Below are 17799 nucleotides of genomic sequence, written 5' to 3'. Positions count from 1 at the left end.
TAATGTTGTTGTGCTGAGAGTTTTGATTCTCTTCCTTTCTAATTTTCCTTCTTATAATGTTTCATCTGATTTTTTAGTTCGGAAATTGAATGGTATCCTGAGAAATGCTTGACGACGAAGGTTGTGAAGAGGAAACAAAGAACGGTGTCAAAGAAGACCAAAACCACCATGACAATTAAGAACTGTGAATGTTTCTTCACATTCTTTAATCCTCCTCAAATCCCTGAGAATGAGGATGACCTAGATGATGATGATGTAAGTTCCGCTTCGTTATGTACAAGGAAAGCAATGTAACTGTTGATATGTTAGTTGATGTCGTAGTCTCTTGTGTTCACAGTATGATGAACTTCAGGACCGGCTAAAACAAGGCTACAATTTAGGGTAAGTCCCACATTCTTTATGTGAACTTCATTGGGTCTATTCTGTGCATCTCTCTCTCCTTTTCTCTGATATGGACTTGTTTTTGTGGATGATAGTAATATTATTCGGGACAAAATCATTCCACATGCTGTGTCATGGTTTACTGGAGAGGCTATCGAGGAAGATGAGTTAGATGGTATAGATTATGATGGCAATGATGATGATGATGATGATGATGAGGATTATGAGGATGATGATGGGGATGAGGAGGACAATGAAAGGGACAAGGAGGCTGAGCAAGAAGAGAAAAGAAAACAAGGTGTGAAGAAGGACATCAAAAAGGACTATGATGAGGATGAGGATGAGGAAAATGAAAGAAAATGGGGCTTGAAGAAGGATGATGATGATGATGATGATGAGGCTGGAGATGAGGAGAATGATGATGGGGATGAGGAGGACAATGAAAGGGACAAGGAGGCTGAGCAAGAAGAGAAAAGAAAACAAGGTGTGAAGAAGGACATCAAAAAGGACTATGATGAGGATGAGGATGAAGAAAAGGAAAGAAATTGGGACTTGAAGAAGGATGATGATGATGAGGCTGAAGATGACGAGTATGATGACGGGGATGAGGAGGACAATGCAAGCGACAAGGAGGCTGAGCAAGAAGAGAAAAGAAAACAAGGTGTGAAGAAGGACATCAAAGAGGACAATGATGAGGACGGGGATGAGGAAAAGGAAAGAAAATGGGGTCTAAAGAAGGATGTTGAAGACGAGGATGAGGAGGAAGAGGAAGAAAAACAGGTCTGGAAGAAGGTAAAGTGCATCAATTTGATAAATTAGACTTCCATATTTTTGAAGATGCTAACATATTCTTCCACTGTTTCCTTTTTTGCAATATTCTTTCAGTCATCCGATGGACACAAGGCAAGTTGCAGCTGATATTTCATTATTTTAGTTTTTTATGCTATCTGTTGTTCTGTGTATAAAGTTCCGAGAAAATCTGATTTGGTTTTATTAATTGCAGAAGATTGGAGGGGCACAAATTCAGAAAGAGCACCCTCCTGAGTGCAAGCAACAGTAGTGTTGGATCACACTTGCACACAAATGACAGGAGCAGCTTAAAGATTGTAGCATCATCGGTCCTAGTTGACCAAAAGCTTTAGCTCTCTGGCATTGACTATCTATCTATCATCTACATATATCGATATGGCCAATGTTCTTTTCTTTTCTTTTCGTTAGCTATGCATTTGGAGTGAAACTGGAAATAATGTCTATCAGTGTATCTAATTTAATGGCTGCTTGATATTGTATGCTATATATATTGTTGTGTATATTGTGTGAATCATTGGTCAATATGATGCATTACTAGCTTAAACAAGTCACTCTGTTGATTTTCACTGTTGTGAAGTGTGGCATGGGACATTTAGGTGAGTTAAAGGAAAAAATAATAAAAGGAAATGCCATCTAATTTTATGATAATTAAAAACTCTAACTAGTCATTCAGAGATTATTAGATAAAAACTAATTATATATATAAAAATAAAAATAAAAATTACCCCAAGACATCTTAAAGATAAACTACTTCATGTTTGGATTTTATGATAAAAGTATTGATGCAAATCTCTCTTTATTACGTGTTCAAGTAACCCTAATAAAAATGATACTTCCTTAAAAAAGATGAAAATCAAATTTGAGAAGTGTGACACAATAGAAACCTGTCCCAAGACACCAATACTATTGGAATTGAATCGAATGACACCACAAGATCAGTTATACCTTAATAAGTCAGATTTGATCTTTATCCCAACAAAGATAACGTGTTGAATCATACAAAACATAAGTTTACTTCATAAATCCATGACTACTTGATTTTCAGCATACAAAACACTTATATAATGCTTCACGTTTGCATTTTATGATAAAAGTACCTTTTATGTTTCTATATATATATATATATATGGTAAATGACAACTAAAACCTAAAGTAGTGATTTGGGATCGGAACCGACAACAAAGCTTAATTCTTTATTTTAGAATGTAGGTGTACGACCTAAAAGGATAATGAATGTTTAGTTGGACTTTGACTCATTTTCATTGGGTAGTTTCAAAATGAGACCGAAGGCCATCATTCGCCATCAATAAACCTTGTTAGGATCACATTGATTCATCCCAAACCTACTCACAATAAACAAGTTAATATATCCTAACACCTAGATATTTCTAAACAAGCATTCTCAAACATTGGTGAAAGGAAAGAAAAAGAAGCATATTTGCAAACAAAGACTACACCAATATTTACATGTTATATATACACTTTTTTTTTTATTTATAAAAAAAGTGTTGTCTCTCTCTCACACACATATATGGTAAAGGGCGACTAAAACCTAAGACAGTGATTTAGAATTTGGAACAGGCAACAAGACTCAATCTTCATTTTTAGAATGCGAGCGTTAGACCCGAGAGGATGATGAATATCTAGTTGGGCTTTGACTCATTTTTTGGGTAGTTTCAATGAGACCGAAAGTCATCACTCATTCTCAATGAGTTTTGATGGGATCACATTGATTCATCCCAAACCTACTCACAACAAACAAGTTAATATATCCTAACACCTGGATGTTTCTAAAAAGATTCTCCAATATTGATGAAAAGAAAGAAAAAGAAGCACATTTGCAAACAAAGACTAGAACAATATATATATATATATATATATATATATATATATATATATATATGTTGTTGAATCTGTTAGTAGGATAGTGGTTTACTATATAATGGAGTAGTAAATCAATAGAGTATTTTCAAGCTATCCTTAAACTCATATCCAAATTCATATTAGAAAAACAATTTACTTTGAAAATATAGCACCTCAATCATATTTAATTTTTGAAAGAAAGTATATACAAAAAATGAACATAGAAAATCAAGAAATCTTTTATTTATTTATTTTTAACAAACAATTAAAAAAACAAGAAACAATTTTTTTTATATAAAAAAAAACTCATGCGAAAATATTCATATTGTTTTTTTTTTTTTTAGAAAATTTGTTAAGCATAGTTTTTTTTTCTTGAATTAAAGCTCACATCCATACATAAAACGCATTCACACAAAAATTTAAACACATCCATACACAAAAATCAAGCATATCCATGAAAATTAAACAATCCAGCTAAATAGTCCATACAAATCCATACACACGAATCAAGCACATTTGCAAAAATTAAACAGCCTATACATAAAAATAAATCATTCTTACACAAGAAAAAATTGTTAAGGATAAAAAAAAACCTTTAAGAACCTCTATCATGGACTAGAAATTGTTGAAAACAATATACCAAAATGTTGGCATGTGGGAATCTTTCACTGGTGTGTTGTCAAGCACTTAGGATGTTAGAACATGTACTCCACGTGCATATTGGTTGGATTTTGGGAAGGAATTTAGGAACTATTTCTGGCTTGTCTTTGGGTCGATTATCGATTGGATTTGGGGAAGGAATTTGGGTCTGTTAGTGAGAGTGAGAGAAGGAGGACTCTTTTTTTTTTTTATCAAATGGAAATTTTATAGATCAAAACGAAACTAAGTTAAGCTAGAAACCAACAAATCTAAATATACAGGCATGTACATATAGAGACTAGGAGAACAGGCTCCCTTAGGCAAAATATTACATAGCCTAAGAATCAAGTACATAGACAGGGCTGTAGAAAGCAGTAAAACAATTCAGCAGCACAAACGTTACCACATGGCCACAACTGGATGCATGCCAGCAGACAACAATAAGGCTTCTCCACTGAAAAGCAATCATCCATGGCGAACAACAAAAACACACAGCCAGAGGAGGGGAGCCCAACTCCAGCAAACCAAAAACCCAGCAGCAGGAAATAGCCTGCAAACAAGCACTATAGAGTTCCAACTATCTACAAGAAGAGGCCGCAGATAGCAGCAACAACAGCCACTCTAGCAGCAGGGAAAAACCAGTAGCAGTTACATAAAGGCAGCAGACGAACTTGCACTGCATAAGCAGTGTAGAAGAACAAGTCAAAGAGAATGAACATATTGCAACAACCACCAAATCTGCAGGAGCTTAGCTATCCAATATTCAAAGTTTTGAAATCAAACAAGATTGTATCTGTTCTTTAAATTTTGAACTCATCAGATATACATGCACATATATAGGACAACAGTTAGCATTATCCTTTATTTAAACCCTCTATACATGCACATATTAAGCAACAAAAATACAACAGTATTCAAGCATTCTTCTTTAAAGTTTTTGTAAAGTTTTCATGGTATCAGAGCCCCTAAAAAGACAAATGTCTTCTCTTCTCTAAATTCTAAATGGCATTCTCATCCTCCTCAAACTCCACTGCTCCCGTTAATGTCCCAACCCTCTCCAATTTCCCATTTACTATTACTGTTAAACTACACTCCTCCAACCATCATGTGTGAAAAGCTCAAGCTTTACCATGCTTTCGCGGTCATGACCTTTATGGATATCTTGATGGCACGATCTCTATTCCACCAAAAGAAATCGATTTCTCTGACTCCACCACAAGTATCCTTCAAAAAATTCCAAATCCTCAGTATCAACAGTGGCTTCGTCAGGATTCCGTAATCCTAGCCACCATCAACTCCTCCCTCACAGAAGATGTACCCACTCAAGTCATGTCCTACACCACCTCACGTGAGGTATGGCTTGCACTTGAGCGCAATTTCTCCTCCCTTTCTCATGCTAAAGTGATCCAAATTCGTACTCAATTAGCCAATGCTAGAAAAGGTGCATTGACAGCTAATGAGTTTTTCCTCTCAATCAAGAGAATGGCTGACGAGCTTGCCCTTGCTGGACAACCTCTCACAAATCACTTATATTATTACTGAACTTGGCAAGGAGTATGATTCCCTGGCCTCCACAATTTCCTCACGGCTTGTTCCTGTCAGCTTGGAGGAACTCTTTTCTCTGCTTCTCATATGTGAATCACGGATCAATCATAATAATCAACCCCTTCAAATTGCCGCTTCTGCCAATCTGGTCACCACACAACCCCAGCAATACAACTGCCAACCTGGAACATTTCAATACTCCAATCGTTATCGGGGTAATTATCGTGGTCGGGGACGTGGAGGACATTCTCACTTTCATGATTCCAACCAATCACAATCTCTTATCTGTCAGGTATGCTTCAAACCAGGCCATAGTGCTCGCAAATGCTATCATCGCTTTGATTTATCTTATCAGGCTCCACACAACTCCAAGAACCAACCACAAGCACTGCTTGCTGCACACTATCTGCAACCGGATAAAGAATGGCATCCCGACACAGGAGCCACTCATCATCTCACCAATGACATGAACAATATTCATGTTCCCCATACAGGCCATGATACACAAGATCATGTTCAGGTGGCTAATGGTGCAGGTCTAAAAATTGTGCGCAGTGGCACTTCTACCATATATTCTCCCTCTAAATCATTTATTCTTAATCAAATTCTGCTTGTTCCTGATATTAAAAAAAATTGTTATCTGTTCAACGTTTTTGTCTAGACAATAATGTTTTCTTTGAGTTTCATGCCTCTTTCTTCATTGTGAAGGACTACTCGGGGAATATCCTACATCGCGGCCCCCTCAGTAATGGACTCTACAACTTCTCAGCTTCATTAGCTCATCTTCAGCTGCAAGCTTTCTCTAGTATTCGTGTGTCTTCCCAAATCTGGCATCATCGTCTTGGACATGCTTCATTTCCAGTTATCAAAAAGGCTATTTCTTTACCAATTCCATATAAAACTCGCTCCATTTGTTCTGATTGTCAACTGGCCAAGAGCCATGATATGCCCTTTATAAATATGCATGTTACAGTTTCGTAACCTTTAGAATTAATATATTTGGATGTTTGGGGGCCAGCTTCTACATTATCCACTTCCAGTGCACGTTATTATATTTTTTAGATGATGCTACTAAATTTTTATGGGTTTTTCCATAAAAACTCAAATCTGACGCATATCAAACATTTCTCAATTTCCAAACTGTTGTCGAACGCCAGTTTGGCAGCAAAATTAAAGCTTTTCAAAGTGATTAGGGGGGGAGAATACCATAGCTTAAATACAAGCATTAACCATCGAATAACTTGTCCCTATACACATCAACAGGCTGGTGCCATTGAGAGACGTCATAGGCAAATTGTTGAAGTTGGACTTGCCCTGCTTGCTCACTCTAATTTGCCTCAAATGTTCTGGGAAGATGCGTTCTTAACTGCAGTTTTTATTATTAATAGACTTCCCACTCCAATCTTAAATCATAAATCTCCATATGAAATGGTTCATCATCAAAAACCTGATTATAATTTTTTACGCACCTTTGGATGTGCATGCTGGCCCTATTTACGTCCATATAATCGTCATAAGCTTGATTTTCGATCCAAAAACTGCATTTTTATTGGGTATAGTATTGGTCATCGAGGCTACAAATGTCTAGATATCTCCACATGCAGAATTTTTGTTTCCCGTCATGTTGTCTTTGATGAAAATCTCTATCCATACACCGCACCTAAACCACTCAATCCTTCATCAAATACTACTTCTGTTACGCTACCATCCAATCTCAATTTATCTTATGCAAGTTCCTCTTTTCTGCAGGTGCCACTCCACCATCTACTGCATCAAGCACTCTGCATATGGCCTCTTCATCTGGTCTTCCACGTGATCATTGTGTTGATTTGATCTTTCCTGCAATAAATATCACTAAGCCTCAAAATACTGATAGTCCACCCCAAGTTCTTTTACCCTCTGCCTCTGCTTCACCAACGCAGAATTGGCACCCAATGACTACAAGAAGCAAAAACAACATGCATAAGCCAAAATTACCATCTAATTCCCACATCAAATATCCCATTCCTAAAGCCCTTCTGGCCAGATTCCAAACACCAGAGACAGAACCAACTTGCTACACAGAGGCTGTTAAAAATCCATACTGGAGAACTGCTATGAACACAGAGTTTGATGCTTTGCTGCAGAATGGAACTTGGAATTTGGTTCCCAAACCATCCAATGCTAATCTAGTTGGATGTAAGTGGGTATATCGGATCAAAAGGAAAGCTAATGGTGATATTGACAGATTTAAAGCAAGACATGTAGCCAAAGGTTTCTATCAACAAGAAGGCATTGATTTCAGCGAGACATTCAGTCCTGTGGTGAAACCAACAACAGTAAGGTTGGTTCTATCATTAGCTGTTTCACGTGGTTGGCCTCTTTGACAAATTGATGTCCAAAATGCATTTCTACATGGCTACTTACATAAAGATGTTTACATGGCTCAACCTCCCGGTTTTATTCACTCTCAGTTTCCAAACCATGTTTGTAAATTGGAAAAATCTCTCTATGGTCTTCATCAAGCACCAAGAGCATGGTTTTCACGCTTAACAGATAAGCTCCAATCTATTGGTTTTATCGGCAGTCAAGCTGATCACTCCCTCTTTGTTTATCATTAAGGTTCCACTCTTATTTATTTTTTGATTTATGTCGATGACATAATCATAACTGGAAGTGACATCGGTTCTATCAACTGAGTGATCACCTTGTTTCAGGGTGATTTTGCAGTCAAAGATATGGGTGAACTAAGCTTCTTTTTAAACATTGAAGCTCTCCACACCGATAATGGTCTCTATGTATCACAGAGACGTTATATTCTAGACCTCCTAATGCACAACAAAATGGACAAAGCCAAACCCTGTCTTACTCCAATGTCAACCTCGCTGCCATTATCAAAATTTGCTGGCGTTGCATTCCATTATCCCTCTTTATACAGAAGTATCGTTGGAGGGCTTCAATACCTTTCATTTACTCGGCCGGACATTGCATTTGCAATTCATAAAGTTAGCAAGTTTATGCATAATCCTATGGAGATGCATTGGGCAGCAGTCAAACACATATTGTGTTATTTAAAACACACCATTTCTCATTCTTTACTAATATAGCCTACTGCCAGTGTTACTTTACAATCATTTAGTGATGCAGATTGGGTGTCCGATCCTGATGACAGATGATCCATTGGCACCTATTGTGTATACTTGGGCAATAATTTGGTTTCATGGAGCTGCAAGCAATAACAAACCGTTGCTTGCAGCAGTACAGAATCCGAATACAAAGCACTTGCCAATGTAGCAGCAGAGCTTTAATGGATTAAATAAGTACTCAATGATCTTGGTATGCCAGCTGTGCATTCTCCCATTCTATGGTGCGACAACATAGGAGCTACTTACTTAACTAGTAATCCCCTATTTCATGCTCGCACAAAGCATATTGAAATTGATTTTTATTATGTTCGTGACCAGGTTCTTCGTGGACAACTTAATGTTCAATTTATTTCTTCTAAAGATCAGTATGCGGATGCTCTAACAAAACCGCTTCCTTCTGTCTGATTTCATACTTTACGTGACAATCTCAGGGTTCGGTCCCTACCCTTTCGATTGCAGGGGCGTGTAGAAGAACAAGTCAAAGAGAATGAACATGCTGCAACAACCACCAAATCTGTAGGAGCTTAGCTATCCAATATTCAAAGTTTTGAAATCAAACAAGATTGTATCTGCTGTTTAAATTTTGAACTCATTAGATATATGTACATATATGTAGGACAATAGTTAGCATTATCTTTTATTTAAACCCTCTGTATATGCACATATTAAGCAACGAAAATACAACAGTATTCAAGCATTCTTCTTTAAAGTTTCTGTAAAGTTTTCAAGCAGCAATAAATAGAAGCAAAACAACATATAATAGATCAACAAAAGCCAACAGAGGTTCAGCTGACCAAGAAAAAAAAGGAGCAACACAAGCCAGAGAGAGTGCTACTCTAGCAAACTAGAAAACCTAGAATAAGCAGGAGCTACCAACACTCAACATCAGAGCCAGCTTCCACCGAGGCCATGGTAAGCACAACTATCCAGTGCAATGGATCACACATTCGGATGAGCATTGCTGGGAACAACCCAATAGATGACATCACAACAAACTTACATGCACAATGCTGCATGTAACAACAACTAGAGAGAAACAAAGCTGGAGACTAGCAAGTTCAAATGTACAATAAACACTAAGTAACAAAGGGAACATGCTCCTTTGAAATAGTATTAAATCCACATACAGAGATGCTGTAAAACCAAAACAGGACTACATAAAATATCATCAAAATCCAAATGGAGTCATAAGGAAGAAGAAGGGGAAACTGAACCCTCATGCTTGCCCTGAAGCCTATTGCCTACCATAGGCCAAACCTTTGCAGAATCACTGCCTTCATAGAGAACAACAACATCAGTCTTCGCATGCTGACCAACTTTTGCAGTAGCAGCAACCATGCTACGAGTCATATATTGCTTCCTGCCTCTAGGGGGCTCTCGTCCTGCAACAACAACCACATCCTGCATAGAATCATCAATACCATGCACTATTTTTGAAGGAGCACAAGGCACAACACCTGGGAGAGAAGGAGGACTTGTCATGCTTGGTGGAGGGTTGTTGCTTTGGTGGTTATATTGTTTAGCTTGCATTAGATTACTACCCTGTGCTATGTTCTAGATCAAACCAAAACTTTATTTTAACACAAACAATAAAATCAAAGAAATAAAAAGCATAGATAACAAAAAAAGAAGAAGAAGCTCAAGCACGTTGATCTAAAAGAAACCTTAATGACAATAATAATTCAATTTTGATTTAAGAAAAACATTCAAGATGACCAAACAAACTCGTGATTTTTTTTTAATATATGAAAAAAATAGAATTTTAAAATATGATTTTAATTGAATTTTCATTAGCAATTTATTATTGTCATATCATATACATAATAATTAAAAAAAAATGAATTGTTAAAACTCAAAAAAACAATTATAATATTATGAAAAATCATATCAAAGTAAATGAACTAGCATGTTTTTTTAGTGAAAAGAAGAAGAAGAAGGGGCTCAGGTTCATGATAGGGTCTAAAAGGAGAAGGCTAGACGCTTATTGGCTTGAAGGCTAGGCTCAAGCGCACCTTGATTCTTTTTTTTTTAAGGCGGAGTACAACATGTCATCCAACTTTTTTTTTTAAAAAAATGAAATGGATGACTCGACTTCTATTGTGACTAATAACACATAATTTTTGCATTTTTGAACCAAAACAACCCAATTTTCAACCAAAGTTTCACCTCAAAATATCCGAGGACAACCCTACAAACCTCAATAAACCCTTATGTGCCCTTTGATAGTAAGAAGTCAATTAAAAATTGAAAAATCAAATTGATAGCACAAATTTTCCTAAAGCCGGATATTTTTTTTTTTGATAATATGAGGATCCAAAACCATCACCAACAAACTTCTCTCGTCAAATGGATCATCTTGACATAAAACTTGATCGTTTTGGTTGCCGAAATTATGACAACCAAACATTTTCTCTTTCTAATGCTATTTTTAATGGTCTTTGTTTCTCTCTCATAAACAGACCAAAATATATATAATTTAAATAAAATTTAAGACCAAAAAAATGTAGCGAACATTTGTGGGTAGCCATCAATTTTATTTGCCTTTTACTTTTTTATCTTTAAACTTTTAATTTTATAAATTTACCATAATTTTGAGCCATATTCCATGCAATTAGGCTTGAAAATGATGTAATTAAAAAAACTTAAAAAACAAAATAATTTTTGGACCAAAATGAACTTTTCCTAAGAATATTAGATTGACCATTATATTTCTCCATTGTTTTCACTCTAGTGCCCTATCATTGAATTTTTCCAATCTTTAACAAAATTGGACAAATTAGCATCAATTTGGGCTTACAATGATGTAATTAAAAAACAAATTGAGGAAGAATAAAAAAGTACATTGTTCGTCATAGACATTTTAGTATATGTTATAATAAGGGAAATAAAGGAGGCTCTTGTGTTCGATTTCGAGTGAGAGGAGACAATGGTTTTGGTCATGGGCTTATGGTTTCGAGGAAATATGCGTTTGAAAGTAAGATAGTGGTTGCGGTTTAAAATACTTTTCACTTGAAAATGCATTCAAATAATATTTTTTTTTAATTTTTTTTATATTAGCACATCAAAACAATTTAAACACATAATTTTTTTTTTAATTTTAAGCAATATTTTATGTAATTTTTAAAAAACATGATTTTAACTGTTTTTCCAAACATTACCAAAAATAAAGATTGCGTGGTTGGGAGAGGTTAGGCTGGGTTATAACGTGGGAAGGCAAGAGAGATAAAGACTATAGTTGATTTCAAGTTGTGAGGTTATGGTTAAGTTGTCAGATTCCAGCAGTATTAGAGAAATGGGAGGATATGGTGTAGGCGGCTAAGGTTTGGTTTCAGTAAACAAGGAGAGTCTTTCGTATTTTTGTTTTTGTTAAATTTTTTTTTATATATCTCCCTTATTTTTTTTTTAATTTCTGTCCTATTTTTCTTCTTCTTTTCTTTTCTTTTCTTTTCTTTCACTTTCTCTCATAATTTTTTCTCTTTTGATTTTTTTATTTCTTTCCATAAAAAAATTCTTCGTCTTGTTTCTCTCCTCGTCTATTTATAATGTTCCTCCTTAAATTTAAAAATCCTATAATTGAATTTAAAAATCTTTTTAGATTTTATTTTTTTTCATTTTTAATATGAGTTTTAAATTCTTTTTTTTTTAATTTCAATTCTAATTTTTTTTAATTCCATTAATGTTAATTCTAAACTTTATATTCCTTTATTTTTGAATTTCAATTTTAAATGTTTTTAATTTAAATTTTAAATCCTTTTAATATCTCTCATAATCTTCTAAACTATATTTAGGTCCCTCATTCTTATTGTCCCTTTCATTTTACTCACTAAAATATTTTTGTTAGAGAATATGCTAGAAAAGAGGTTAAAAATAAATTTAAACACTAAGTAGGGAATATAAACAACTTCTTATTTGAGTTAGTTTTCAATTAAGACTTCTTTTATTTAGTCCTTTTATTCTTGATTTTTTACTAATTTACCCCTTTACTTTTATTTGTAATATTATTGACCTTTTACTTTCAAGATCATCTTTGTTTAGTTCTTACCGTTGGAAATAGAGAAGAAAAGATTTGAATCCAATAATTGATATAGCTCTAACTCAATACCATAAATGTTTTCTTATTATTCCATTTAATGAAATCTAAGAGCACATAAACTTCCACAATCTAGGAAAAACCATGAGATCTTTTACTCATTAAAGCTAACAATTAATGACACTGAAAATTATAAATTACACTTTAACACTCCCTCGTAATTTGTAATCTTCATAAACTCTTTGAATTGCTGAAACTTTTCAACTAGAATAGCTTTTGTGAGAATGTTTGCAGGTTGATCATTTGTATTGATAAACTCCAGTTGCATCTCTTTCTTGCTCACCATGTCTTTGATAAAATCATGCCTTAACTCTATATGCTTTGATCGTGCATGAAAAATTGGATTCTTGGTCATTATAATTGCTAACATGTTATCACATAATATAATAGTAAGATCAAGAACATTTTAATGTAAATCAAAAGAATTCTCCTAAACCACACTAATTGATATATTGCTTCATTTGCAGCAATGTATTCTGCATCTGCAAAAGATAAAACTATAGAATTTTTCTTCCTTAAATGCTATGAAATTATATTTGTTCCTACACAAAATACATAACAAGATGTACTCTTCCTATCATCACAGCTTCCAGCCTAGTCATTGTTAGAATAACCAATCAACCTGTTATCTTCTTGTTTCTTGTACATGATTCCATGATCCTTCGTTCTTTAAAGATATCGCTGGATTCTTTTTGCTGCTGCACAATGAAGTCGGCTAGGATCCTCCATAAATCTAGAAATAATACTTTCTGGGAATAATATATCAAATCTTGAATTTGTGAGATAAATTAAAGATCCAACAAGACTTCAAAAAAATCATTGAATCCGCTTTAGCAGCACCATCATTCTATTGTAACTTCTCATTTGCTGTATTGCAGATGTTACTAGTTTACATTTTGACAAGTTGAATTTCTTGAAAAGATCTGCAACATACTTTTCTTGAGAAATAAAATTTTTCCCTTGAGATTGCTTCATTTGAATGCCAATAAAATATCTCATCAATCCAAGGTCTGACATTTTGAATTCTTTCATCATAACATCCTTGAATTCTGCAACCATATCTTTACTTGTTCTTGTATATATTAGATCATCAACATAAAGATAGACCATTTGAAAGTCTACTCCTTTTTTCTTCATATAAAGTGATGGTTCAAATTTACTTCTTTCAAATTCATTTTGATGAAAATAGAGATCAATTTTATTGTTCCATGCTCTTGGTGCCTGTTTTAATCCATAAAGAGCTTTACAAAGTCTGTAAACTTTTTCTTCTTTCCCTTTTAATTCATATCCTGGGGTTGTCTCAACATAGACTTCTTCTTACAATTCTCCATTAAGAAATGCTGGCTTAATGTCAAGTTGAAAAACCTGTAATTGAAGTTGTGCAGATTAAGTAAGAACTATTATGATAGTTTCCATTCTTGCAACAGGCGCAAAGGTTTCTGGAAAATCAACTCCAGGTTGTTGTAAGTAGCCTTTAGCAACAATTGTAGCCTTATGCTTCTGAATACTGCCATCCTCATTGTATTTGATCTTGAACACCCATTTTAAACCCACTGCCTTGTTTTCTTTTGGAAAATCAACTAACTTCCATGTTTGATTCTTTTCAATACTTATTATCTCCTCATTCCTAGCTTTCCTCTATTCTTTCATTTTTACTGCTTCTTTAAAATTCCAAGGTTCACCTGAAAAGAAAGCAACATGACAAGAGTTGTAAATGTCAATTAATGGTCGAAATCTCCTTGGAGGAGATTATGAGTATGATTCTTCATTAGAACTTGATGAGTTTCCTTCATTGTGAGAATTTGAACAAGTTCCATTTTGAGAAGAAGAATTGGAAACATTAGGCTGCTTTAGAGCTTCAAGTAACTCCAGTGTTGCTGATTCTGGATTGACTGTATCTTCCCATTTCCAAACTGGAGATTCATAAAAATAACATCTTTGGAAAAAAGTAACTGATCCTTTTTAGGATTGAAAAGTCGAAAGCCTTTTGATTCATCATTATAGCTAATAAAGATAAGTTTCTCCCCTTTCTCATCAAACTTATCTCTGTTTTGAGAAGGAATAAGAGCATAAACAATACTGTTAAATACTTTAAGATGACTAACATCAGGCTTTTGCTTATACCATGTTTCAAATAGAGTTTGATTTCAGACTGCTTTTGTTAGAGATCTATTGAGAATATAAGCTGCAGTATTGATACCTTCAACCCAAAACTTCTTAGGAAGTCCTTTCCCTTATAAAATTCTTCTTGCCATTTCTTCAATAATTCTATTATTCCTTTCTACAACTTTATTCTACTGAGGAGTATGCTGAATAATAAGTTGCCTTTGAATACCATTCTTTTTGCAATAATAAAGAAAAAGCTTGTAAATAAACTCTCCTCTACGATCTATCCTTAGAGTATTCATCTGGCACCCACTTTGTTTTTTTACAAGAGTTTTGAATTGAAAAAAAAAATAGAGAATGCTTCTGATTTTTTATCAAGCAAATAAATCCATATCATTCTAGAATAATCATCAACAAAGAGTAAGAAATATCTATTGTTACTTATAGATGGAGTTCGAATAGGGCCACAAATATCTGCATGGATTAATTCAAGAGGTGTATTGGTTCTCCAGGTTGTCTTTGTAAATAAAAAACGATGCATTTTTTCATACACATATCCTTCACAGATTCCAGTTTGGTTCTGGATGGAAAGAAGACCAGAAACCATATTCTTTTGCTTTAGCTGTTGCAAGCCATTATAATTCAGATGCCCATATCTGAAATGCCAAAGATGAGATTCATCAACATGTTCACTTCTAATAACAACATTATGAAGTGATTTCATGTTAAGAGGAAAAACATTATTAGAACTCATCTTGACAAGTTATTCTCCAATTTGTTTTCTTATTATAAATCTCATATTATTCTTCATAAAAAAATCAGCTTATAACCTTTTCTCATCATTTGTCCTACACTCAACAGATTCTGACCAATGCTAAAAAAGTAAAACACATCATGAATATGTTTTTTTATTACCTTTATTGGAGTGGATTGTAACATCACCTCTTCTTTTGATTTCTACCCTCTTACTGTCACCAAGTTCAACATGAGAAGAATAAGCTTTATCAAGAGTTTCAAAGTTTGAGCGATTACCAGTGATATGATGATTATAACCACTATCAAGATACTAAACTTCTTCTCCTTTGTGTTCTACATTCATGTAAGAATAGAATAGTTGATCTTCTTTCTTTGAAAAGTGTGCTGCAATGTTCTCTCCACTTCCATCTTCCTTTTCTTTATGCCAACAATTTCTGTCAGAATGTGAGGAATTTTTACATCTAGTACATGTAAAGAAATAATCTCAAGATTTATGAGTAGTTCTTTTGTAAATAGTGCAATATAAATTGCTGCTTCCTCTTAGCTGAAAGTCTATTCTTCCATTTCCTCTGTTTCTACCTCTGTCTTTGCTATAATTCTGACTTTCACTTGCTCTTCCATATGTTTCTTTTCTAAAAAATGATCTTCCTCCTCTTTGATCTTGATGAAATCTTGTTGCCTTCCTATCAGAAAAATTTGCTTTAATCTGAAATGCTTACTCCATTGGTTGCTTGCTATACTAGTTTACTCTTTGTTCATATGCTTCAAGAGATCCCATCAATTCATGAATTGTAAGCCTTGACATATCTTTTGTTTCTTCAATAACAACAACTATATGCTCAAATTTTTGTGGCAAACTTCTAAGAATCTTCTCTGCAACTCTTTTATGAAAACCATTGTCTCCACAACTTTTGATTTGATTGATGATTTCAGTGGTTCTTGAAGAGAAATCTTTAATCAACTCAATATCCTTCATTGTACGATTTTCAAATTCTCTCCACAGATTCTGTAGTCGAATGGAGATAGCTTTATAAGAATCCTAGAATTCATTTTTTAAAATCTCCCACGCTTTTCTTGCCTTTTTAATAGAGAAAATTCTGAGATAAATTGATTTGCTTACTCACTAAATTATTCTAAAGGTAGTTGCATTTCTTTGCACATTCTGCTTATATTCCTTCGTATTTTTTTTCTGTCCAAGATGTAGAAGATCCTGTCTAGGGTGGTTCTTTAAACCCGTCATCAACTAATGTCCATAAATCTTGTGAAATGAAGATAGTCTCCATTTGAGAAATCCAGTATTCATAATGCTCTCCATCGAAGATAGGAATCTGCGTTGCGGTATAGGAGAAAGTAGAGATACTTGATGAAGAAGCCATTAAGAAGAAACCTGCTCTGATACCAAATCTATTGGAAAAAAACTGTAGAAATAAGGAAGATAAAGATTTGAATCTGATAATTAATAAAGTTAGAACTTAATACCATAAATATTTTCTTATTATTCTTTTTATTCTGCAGGTTACAAGAACATAATAGAGAAAGACTATATAACAAGAACTAATTTAATGAAATCTAGGAGCACATGAACTTTCACAATCTAGGGAAAACCAAGAGAACTTTACTCATTAAAAATAAAATTAATAATACTAAAAATTACAAATTACACTTTAACACTTACTAATTCCATTGTCCACGCTCTACCACGTGTATGCATATGAATCATCCAATAACTTTGACGACTTTGATTTTTTCCTTATGAGAAAACATGCATTAATTTGATATGTGAGATAGTGGAGTAATAACTTTACTTTGTATCATGTTTTTTAAGATAATAGATCTACACATCGTCAAGTTTCAGGTAGCAAAATACCTTAGCACATCACTACGAAAATTCTTGAAACCGGTAATTTACCAACTAAAAAGGTTGCATGGACTCTAAACAAATTAGTTGCATCCTACTATTTATAAAGCTTCTTCAGCAGCTCTGGTCCATCAACATCTAAGAAGTTACAATAACCTATAAACCAATTAGCAAAATGTATTGTTTATGGTTTCAATACTATTATTGCTCGCAGATCTCTTTGGGACAACCTTAAGTCTTGGGCTCCAGTTGGTCCCTGGACTGTTTTGGGAGATTTTAACTCCATTCTCTCCCAGGAAGATAAACACAATGGTGACCCTGTCTCATCTTATGAAGTCTCTGATTTCAGAGCATGCTATTCCGACTTGGGCCTCTCTGATTTGAATTACACTGGCTGCCACTATACTTGGTCCAATGGGACTATTTGGACTAAAATAGATCGTGTTCTGGCCAATCCCTTATGGTGAAATCTTCAGCTCACGTCCCATGTGCATTTTCACCCTCTGGGTGCTTTCTCTAATCAATCAGGAGCTCACATTCAGATTGGTAGCAACAGATCCCCAGGTCGGCGCCCCTTCAAGTTCTTTAATATGTGGGTTGATCACCCAGACTATGCAGGTTTAATC

At 34.4% G+C, this 17799-nt stretch overlaps 1 protein-coding gene across 30 annotated transcripts in view; it reads left to right on the top strand.

Annotated features, from left to right (window-relative positions):
* The window catches only part of LOC18096801 (uncharacterized), a 92884-nt gene that overhangs the window by 41155 nt on the left and 33930 nt on the right, over nucleotides 1–17799 (top strand). For 8 of the 30 annotated variants that reach the window (XM_052451081.1, XM_052451056.1, XM_052451055.1 and 5 more), the window contains one exon: nucleotides 866–1042. The exons of 18 other annotated variants lie outside the window; for them this stretch is intronic. In XM_052451081.1, coding sequence (XP_052307041.1) covers nucleotides 866–1042 — 177 coding nt within the window. Of the gene's footprint in view, nucleotides 1–77; nucleotides 256–337; nucleotides 382–837; nucleotides 1043–17799 lie in introns of all 30 variants that reach the window. 4 more of the 30 variants (XM_052451076.1, XM_052451073.1, XM_052451075.1 and 1 more) reach the window with 3 other exon arrangements.

Source organism: Populus trichocarpa, chromosome 3 (assembly GCF_000002775.5).
Source record: "Populus trichocarpa isolate Nisqually-1 chromosome 3, P.trichocarpa_v4.1, whole genome shotgun sequence".
Taxonomy (NCBI): Eukaryota; Viridiplantae; Streptophyta; class Magnoliopsida; order Malpighiales; family Salicaceae; genus Populus; species Populus trichocarpa.
The sequence above is the reverse complement of the archived record's forward strand: the minus strand, read 5'-3'. Positions and strand labels throughout refer to the sequence as shown.